The sequence below is a fragment of the Telmatherina bonti genome (genome assembly GCF_933228915.1).
Source record: "Telmatherina bonti genome assembly, chromosome: 19".
NCBI classification, from domain to species: Eukaryota; Metazoa; Chordata; class Actinopteri; order Atheriniformes; family Telmatherinidae; genus Telmatherina; species Telmatherina bonti.
Window position 1 is genome coordinate 26,440,437 of NC_136617.1, and position 9,641 is coordinate 26,450,077.

At 38.4% G+C, this 9,641-nt stretch overlaps 1 protein-coding gene across 1 annotated transcript in view; it reads left to right on the forward strand.

Moving 5' to 3' along the window:
* Positions 1-8,692: 8,692 nt before the first annotated feature.
* gjb9b (gap junction protein beta 9b) overlaps positions 8,693-9,641 on the forward strand; it is a gene marked incomplete at both ends in the record, with an annotated part of 1,059 nt that continues 110 nt past the window's right edge. Inside the window, 2 exons of the mRNA XM_079258757.1 lie at positions 8,693-9,082; positions 9,323-9,641. The exon at positions 9,323-9,641 is cut by the window's right edge and continues 110 nt beyond it. Of these exons, the coding sequence (XP_079114883.1) occupies positions 8,693-9,082; positions 9,323-9,641 (709 nt within the window). The remainder of the gene's footprint in view (positions 9,083-9,322) is intronic.

The window sequence follows — 9,641 nt, forward strand, 5'->3', positions numbered from 1 at the left end:
AAAAGAGAAATGCAGGATTTGTAAACATCGGTTTTTGTTTAAAACACAACCAAACAGACTAATTAGTGAGAATCCTAATATTAGAATAACTCACCATTTGTCTACTAATTTAATGCAAAATCATTTTTTCCACTGTTTTGTCTATATCATATGTGGTTTTTCCACTTATATAGTAGCTTCTGCCTCAGGAAAATTCAGTGCATACTTAACCGATCATTATGAGCCTATTTAACCTTTTTTAGTCAATCATTCAATCAATCAATCAAAATTGATTGATTAAACACTTTTCATATAAAACCAGCGCAAAGAGTTTTTCATCATTGAAAAATAAAAAGCTAATTTTCATCAAATTTAAAGACATACCTTTAAATACCAAAACATTGGACCTACTCACAATCACGAGTGAGTAATGTTCTGCTAAATCCAGTTCTGCAGTGTTTCATATTTCTCCCACATTTATATGTTCATACGGAGAAAGCTTTCTGCTCTCAACTTAAATATGTTCTGTAAGGTGTTTGGGGAAAAGCATCCTGTGATATATTCTTCCACTGCTCACCGAGAGTAGCATTTTCATTCTTCAACCTTAAGAAGAACTGTGAACCTGCATATTTAGAAATGCTGTTGCAAAGTCTGCCCCGCTGACTGGTAGCAGTATGTGTGCAGCTTGTATCTAATGAAAGGAGATGTGAATCATATCCCTTATAGCTCAAAAATCTTCTTATTGTTTCAAAACCTTGTCAGAACTTGTATATGAAATTGGCTCACTGCATTTATATGTATTCAGGCAAGTGTTTGGGAGAATAAATAATGGCTGCAAGAAGGTTACTTAACTGAGGCAGGTATTTAATAAACTGAAAGCGCTGTGCAAGCTGTTTTTGTTGCTTATAGTTCATGTAGGTCAAGAATGAATCAGCCATCCTACATATGAGGAGAAACACAAGGACACACATTATTGCTCATGTCTCTCATCCCTTAAAATAGCATTTGATATATGAATTATATGACCACATTCACAGGCTCATGCAACAGACATGACAAGCCTGGTGAGTCTGAGCTGATTGCAGCGTCAGTAACTTTACGACATTAAATTCCCGCGTGCTGTATGCCATTGACTGTTTGATGTCTATATAGTTTTGGTATCCAATAAAGAAGCAGGTTGATTATGGCATGCATCATAAAGGAGTTACCCCTCCTAGCATAGTCCTTTAGTAAAACATGAGGTCATTGGGTAGGAATGACCTTCAGTACAGGTTGCCAGTGCAGTAGCCATGAAGAAGCCTCTGACTGAAGATACTCAGTTACTAAATTATCATCAAATCCAACCAAGTTTTACTTATAAAGTGTTTTTCAAACAAAATCAGTGTGAATTTATTATGTGATAATGTATATTTGTAAGTATAATACATCAAAGATGAGTAACACATACCTAATCAAACTTTCGTTTTTACGCACACATTATCACACTCATGCCCACACAGTGCACATATATATCCTAAATTTGACCTCCCATCTGTCTTTGCACAGACATAAACTCTTTTAGTTCCTGCCTCTTTAACTCAAGCATAAATATAAAAATGTAAGTGGAGATAAACATCTCCATTATGCAGAAAGAGATGAAAGTGCTGTCCATCATGCTGTGAAACTTGTGCAACACTCATCCTGTTACAATTAGCTAAAAAGCTAGGCTCCTTTGCTTGTGCATCTTATTTCATTTTATTTTAGTATTTTTTGGGGGGTCAGTTACTTTGACGCCACTAACTTGAGTGGTGCTGACCAAACAGAAGGCTCCAAAAACTGGATGAGGACATGGTGAACACCCAGGCATCTGCAGTCCTTCACCCCTTCTCCCAGAATAAAAAATACTACAGTGTGTGTGTGTTATCCCTCCTTCCTCTTCTGCAGAGCAGGTGATTTTCCCCACAACAAATCATGAGATCCACCAGTGTCTTGGACTCAGCTGACACACCCTGCATCTGCAGAGTCATCTGAATGTTTTTGCACATGACAGGAGTCTGAGTGCTACCAAGTCTGAATTTTACAGAATGAATTGTCCATGTCTTGATTAAAGCTCAAAGCTTCTTTCTGCTTCTTATTTGTCTTGATTTTAAATGCATCCAAGCGTTTGTGACAGACAGTTCATGTCCACTAGTTATTATTAGCAGCATTGTTCTTTTGCTATAAAAGAATAAAAAAGGTCAAAGTGATGATAATTACAATCTAATATTATATAACTGAGAAAGAAGAGAAGTTTGTTTGTGGCAGTAATTCCCTGCAACAATAGTTAGCACCTGCATGACAATGTGGGGGAAATGTGTGTGAACATCCCAGACATTGCAAAACATAATTGTAAAAGCAGAGCAGCAGGGTTACGGGAATGTTGAACCATCGAGCTCAAGTTCAGTCTCAACCAGAACTCAACCAACAAACCATGCGTATAAATGACCTCTGGGTGCTTTCGCATCGCTGTGACCAGCAGTGAGTTGGCCTGCAGTCACACACTCACCTGTCAAACACCTCCACATGTAATGTTCATTCCAACGTGAGGGCTTCGTGGAGGAGGATATTCTTCCTGCGTTATTTAGAGCAGAGCCATATTAACTAAACAGTCTTTCTCTGACGGGCTGAGCTTTTCTATGTGACCATTACATGTAGCCAAAGTATACAGAACCATAAGGGATCACATTAAATGCGCTGTTTCAACAGAAAACATCTGACAACTTTTCCTTTTTTATAAAAAATTTTTGGTCCTTAACATTAGAATAAAAAAAAAAGCTTGTTTTTGAACAGCTGTGCAAATGATAGCAACTAGTTACGTGGCTTTTCTCAGATCCCACGCTGCCTCAGCCTCGCTAACATGCAATGGAGCTACATTTTTGGCAACAGGAGAGATGAGATTCTCTGTCCTCGGACTACTTAACATTTCTCACCTTTCTCTCTACTTTCCTGTCGGCTTTAACAGAAAAAGAGCAGAACAAGATGATGGAGCATCAGCATTCTCTAGAGGCCAATAGAGGGAATGACATATTCTCTCTTTGAAAGGAATTCATCTTTCTCTCTGTCTGATCTTCCTCCTGCCTGCGTCGCCTCAATGCAAGATAGTATCATATTTATTGCACAACTCAGCTATCTGCAGACTGTTCTATTTTAAGCTGGGAACATTCTCCTCTCTTTTTGAGAAAAAGGACTGACTGGTGTTCTGTGGAAACAGAAAGCAAAAGAGTTTGCACGACTTGTGGTTTTTAAGGTTGGGTGCCATCACTTTTGACACACCCTGTATTCTTTCCATTTTTCCCCGCTGATCACATAGCAACACAATGTGAGAAGTAAAACACAAACAACTGAATATTCTGTGTTAGTTTTTGTTTCCAGTGTTCATCATCACTTGTGTGTTTATTACTGAAGAAAAATTGTGCTTACAGTTACTGTGCGTGTTGTATGCAGGGCAAACATATGGGTGTGTCAGCAGTTCACAAGGAAAGCAGGCGAATGTGATAAAAAGAAGAAAAAAAAAAACACGAGAGAATTCTCTTTTTCCATTGAAACATATGGGATTCAGTGCCATAAATACACCTACTGTCTGTTTTCCTACAGGGGTTTGACTCATGTTGCATTTGGTAGTGCTGAGTAGAAAGAAATTATATTTACTTTGTGGAATTTCAATATCATATCATAAGGGGACTGTGGAAATATTTTTGTATGTGCTTTGTTTGCATTGTATCATTATAGCTGTAAGTTTCTCTTTAACACTGTTGCTAACTGTCGTTAAACTCCCCCAGTGTTTTGACTAAAATTGTGTCAGATTTTCATACTGAGTGGGCAAAGAAGGAGCAGCCTGCTGTGCACTTTGTTTGTGTGCATGTATAATTATAATTGTAAACACAAACAGGCCACCATGCAAGCAGGCAAAGCAGATACAACATTGGAGTTAAAGGTTGAATGTCTGAAATCAGCACTCACACACAGAATACATTTTGCATGCTAATATGCTAATTTGCATCAGTTTTGACTCTTACATAACACAATCCAGATCTGCCTGCTTTTCCAGCTGCTTGATGCAAACCACTTCCTCTAAATCTCTTTGCTCTAACTCTCATTATCACATCGTTTCTCATTCTGTTCCAGACATCATTCTGCTTTCATTTCTGCTTTGCTGTTTTTCTTTTACTGCCCTCTTCAGTAAAAATAATCCGAGGTAGCTCCTCCCTGTTCCTGCAAGTTGACACCTTGTAACCCTTCACCCCTCCCTCCAGCCTGCCACCAGGTGAGACCCAGACATTTACCATCAGCGCATGAAGAAACTGACATCGCTCTTACTTTCCATTTGGGAAATGTCTGTTTTTTTAGCGCATCCCTTTGCCGTAGGTAAGGTGCTTTATTTTTATCTATATTTATATGAAACTATGACAAAAAAAACAAACAAAAAAAAAAACCAGATGTAGCTCAAATGAATTTTTATTCATCGGTGTGTATCTACTGCAATGAATGAACCTTCAAAAGAAGAGAAAAAAAATAGTTTCAGAAAAGTAAGTATGTTTCTTACTGTGCTGCTTTTCTATAGTGTAATTTGAGAGGATTATGTCAGGGGATAGAAATTCAGCTTTAGCATATATAAAGTAATGAAACTTCCTAAGAACAGGTGACTGGAAGGGGTTGGAATAAAACTATAATCGGATTCCTTATACTTTATGCCTGATTTGCATTATCTTGAAAAAAAAAAAAGATAGATTAATGGTTAAAAAAAAAAAGAAAAAAAAGAAAAGTTGAGAAGTGTAAATCACAGAAAAAAAGCCGGGATTGGACATGAAAGTCATACATGTCAGTCCTCGCCCCACCTTGGAGCTTTGACTTTGAATAATACAGTGTGTTTTCAGTAAACAGAGAAGCCTTTCCAAACTAGCCAAACCTGCGGGGTGAGACATGGACAAAACTTGACAGCGTTAGATAGTTTAAACAAACCTTGTCTCACTCATACTACACCCGTACCTCACCTGTTGCCTGTAAATAATAGAATTATTCATTTTTCTCTTACAACCTCCACTTAAGATCTATTTACATCAAAATAAATGTAGATACTGCTATTAAATGCATCCCAGACTTGTATGAAGGGTGATGTGTGTACTCTATCACAACGAAGAGCAGGACGAAGTCACGGCAAAGAGGTAGATGAAGGCGGCTGCTAGCTGGGAAGGCAACGTTGAAATCTTTAGCAAGTGGGAAAACAAATCGTGGTCCAGCTTTGCCCTCTCCATCAGACAAGATATAGCGTTGTCTCTGACATGATGACTCTTATCTAGACTGTTTGTCACCCTTAAATTTTTGTCTGGCATTAAAGGGAACATTGGGCACTTTCTACGTTAGTGGGAAGCCAACTCTGCATTTGTATTAAAGCATATGTGATTTGCGAATACATCAAGAGTAAGCCTTAAGATTTACAGTCAAATATGGTGCAACTTCAGAACATCTGAGTCCCTTCAGAGCCGCAGGCCGAGGCGTGCTTCAGGATTAATGCTACGGGCGGTATTATCCATTTAGAAGCAGAGGTAAAGTGCGGGTAACATACACAGTGATTGAACATGTCTGGCTTTAAATGGCCCGTGTTTTGACTCAGAGTTGAGTCTTTTTAAGCTTCATAATTTAATAGTCAGGGGTGCTGGATGAGAGAGAAAATCGCAGCTGATTTGACAGCTCAATATGTCTACAGCGATGCTGAAATGGTGACAGAAAACATCTCGGAATTCAAATAGTCGGGATTAGACGAGACGGAGTTGAAATGGAACAGTGGGCAGCGACGCTGTTATCCAACTTCTTCCCTGTCAGGCTGCAAATGTTTGTCAGACAGATGTAAATGCAATAGAGAAGCTTTTTTCCTCTTTTCTCTTCTGTTGCTGAAAAAAAGCACTGATTGAGAAAATCTAACCTTTACGAAGTACAAAAGAATCCTTATGCACACTTTTTGCAACAAAAACAAACATGTATTCAAGGCTTTAAAAGAACTGCGGGGGGTTCAGAGCAGTACCTTTAAAGTCTGCATTCAATCAGATAATTAAATCTGCGTTATTGGTGCTATTTTTGATAAATTCCCATTTGCCTGTAAGAGCACAACTCCCATGATACCACTGTGTTCATGTTCACAAATGAAAGACTGTCGTCTTTTTAAAAAAAACGCAAGGTTGCAATAGACAAAGGGGATTATACACACACAGCTACAGCTGTTTGTTTAGCCACACTGCTGTTCAAATAGCTGACTAATAGAGTCGTGGGCATTGGTTTGTCTTTTCACAGCAGGGAGGATCTGACGATGACTCACCCACATTCACGAACAATGAGTCAAAAAGCAGCCCTGTGTTGCAAATGGGAAACACCTATATCAGATAATGCAGTTGTGAAAATGATGTCTGGGTGTTATGACCCTTTGCAACTGATTATAAGTACTTAGGTTCTGCGATTGCACATCCAGCTCCATAGAGTTGGTGGGATAACATCATAGTTTGGGTTGCAGCAGCTTCAGTATTTGAAGAATGGTTCATGTAAATGGGGAAATTGAAGACATGAAAGACTGAAAATCGTTGGAACATAAATGTGGAGTTTTAATATTCCATTGAAATGTATTAATTATTTCTGTCTTTTTATCCATTATGCATAAAACATCAGTGTTAACCGTAATCTTTTTTTGTTTATATAAAAGCAAACAATCATTCTGAAACTACTAATGAGCTAATCTATACTGCAAATGTTTAAATGAAAGGTCCATGTGTGTTTCCCCTCATTGTGCAACTTGTGAATTTGTTTTGGAGTAGCTTTGTTGAGATTCATTTAGCTTTGACTTGGTTAGAAACTATTTAACTTTGAAAGTTCGTGCCACTGTAACATACGTACTATCACTCGCTGTCTTCAGTCAGGACATGTTTAAGATGTTTTCCAAATTAGATGTCTGATAATACCAGCAGTCCGGTCTGACACATCGGTTTTCAATGCGGAATTTGTCCAGCTCAAAAGGAGCCCATTCAGGGTAAACATTTAAACATAGTTGTTGTTTTCTGTTCATTTCCACAATGTTTTCCAGTCATTTGGAAACGCTGATGATCCACCCAAATTATCAGCCTTGAGCCACACTTTGCAATATTTAAAAAAACAACTAAGAACACCAAACATAGTTGCAGTGATGTACATAAAAATACCAATAAAATATGATATTTAAGGCAAGACAGCAGCAGTTTAAGCAATTCTGATGAGTTTGATAATGAGTATTTGGTATGAGCATCTTTAGCCTTCACAGTTTAACTCTGTTAGAAAAACTTTCTTGTAATTGCTTTATGCAGTTGTCAGGAATAACTCTGCAGGTTTTCTTTTTTTTTTTTTAAACATTTCAAAGCTTTTTCTTTGAATTTTTTTTTTTTTTTTTGCCTTTTGTTCCATTTTCTGTCAAGATGATTCCACGCTGCTTCAGTGAGGTTGATGTTTGGGTCCTGGGAGGATTCATTAGTCCAGAAGAGCCGTTACCACAGATTTTCAGCCCACTTCTTTTATAATTTGGCATACCTCAGCCCTTTCTACTTTTTTTTTTTTTTTTAGTAACTTCAGGACGTAACATCAACCCTTGGCAGCTACCTTTGCTATTTCCGATTAAGCTTCAGTGAACAGTAGATGGAATCATCTCTCAGGTCCTGTGTGGGGTCTTTTCTTTCTTTTAAACTTAACCACTCTTTTGTACTCCACTTGTCTACTTTCTTCAGAATCTTTGAGGCTAATATATGGAAAATTTTGCCAAATAGTTAATTAAAAATCAACTTGCTGGTGCAAAAATAACAAAGTGCCAACAAATACAGCTGAAAAAGTTTATTTTCTAACTTGCCAGTAACCCAAAGTTGGGATATAGCTCAAGACTTTTGCATTTCATTTAATTTTTTTTCCATTTAATTTTTATTTATTTCATTCAAAAGAACATAAAAATAGATACAAAATAAGACTGCCAATTAAATATGGCTTGAACGAAAAGGAGCAGAAAGAAGAGCAATCTTATGATATCTGCCTCTTAATTTCATGATCATATTTAACAATATTCACATACAACATCCAGCTGTTCCAAAATTTGCATTAAATACCCATTACATTCCTTTCTTTTAATAGTTTTGAAAGTATTTACAGACATTCAAAATGTAACATCATCGTTATTACTCAAAGCAATTCACATTATGCCTCTAACTCTTCATAAGTCTTTAATATTGTTCTTTTTATGCTTTTCTTAAACACATTGATTGTTCCTAATTCTTTGACTTCTTTTTGAAGCTCATTCCATAAATTTATTCCTTTCACGGTAACAGTTTGTTCCATTATTTTTGTTCTGAACCTTCATTTAGTTTTTCAGTAGTGTTTATATCAACACCAGAATAGCTATAATTAACAAAGGGCCTCGTCCCCTGTTCCGCAGCATTATTCAAATTATGGAAAATGTCCAACATCAGACAAACACACCATCCAAGTTAGTCTGCAAGTTTTCACTTTAGCTTGCCGATCAACTCTCTGTGGCGTAAACACCTATAGCGCTTCTCTTGAACTGACTGTACAAATCTTTTTGTTTTCATTGCTTAGGTCGAGAACAACAAGAACCTCATTGCAGATATTTTCTTGACCGGCTCCATCGCCCCCTTCAGCTTCTCCCGTCCCCTCCTCCTCATCCTCTAAGGCAGCAGTCATGAACTGGTCTGCTCTGGAGGCACTCCTCAGTGGAGTCAACAATTACTCCACCGTGTTTGGTCAGGTGTGGCTCTCAATGGTCTTCATCTTCCGAGTGATGGTGTTTGTGGTCGCGGCCCAGCGGGTGTGGGGGGATGAAAATAAAGACTTTGTCTGCAACACTGCCCAGCCGGGTTGCAGCAACGTGTGCTACGACCACATCTTCCCCATCTCCCACATCCGTCTGTGGGCCCTGCAGCTCATCTTCGTCACATGCCCGTCGCTGCTGGTCGTTGGTCATGTAAAGTACAGAGAGAAGAAGGAGTTGAAGTACACCAGCACCCACAAGAGTGGCCATCTGTATATAAACCCTGGAAAGAAACGAGGAGGGCTGTGGTGGACGTACCTGGTAAGCACAAGAGATGTGACCGTGTTTTGTCCTTGCTGTGTTTTTGTCTGACTAGTGTAATTCTACAAACTGTAGCAAAAGATGACATATTCTTATTCCTTCAAACTGCAGTAATGCTGTCTGAAATCTGAACTTATCTGAGGTTAAGTTTATTATCGTCTAAAATTCAGACATGACCAGCTGTAGCGGAAGCACTGTGTGGATTTCTCCCTATTTAACCCACATTCATCTTTCTTATAGGTGAGTTTGATCTTCAAAGCAGGCGTTGATGCTGGCTTCCTCTACATCCTGTACCACGTCTATGAAGGTTATGACATGCCTCGCTTGTCAAAGTGCTCCCTGGAGCCTTGTCCCAACACTGTGGACTGTTACATATCCCGGCCCACGGAGAAAAAGATCTTCACCCTGTTCATGGTGATCTCCTCCGCTGTCTGCATCTGCATGTGTATCTGCGAGATGATTTACCTAATATGTAAGCGTATCAAGAAATTTGTTAAAAAGAAGATTGATGCAGACAGAAAGATGTTTGCAGAGAGTCACGAGCTGATGACACTACAAA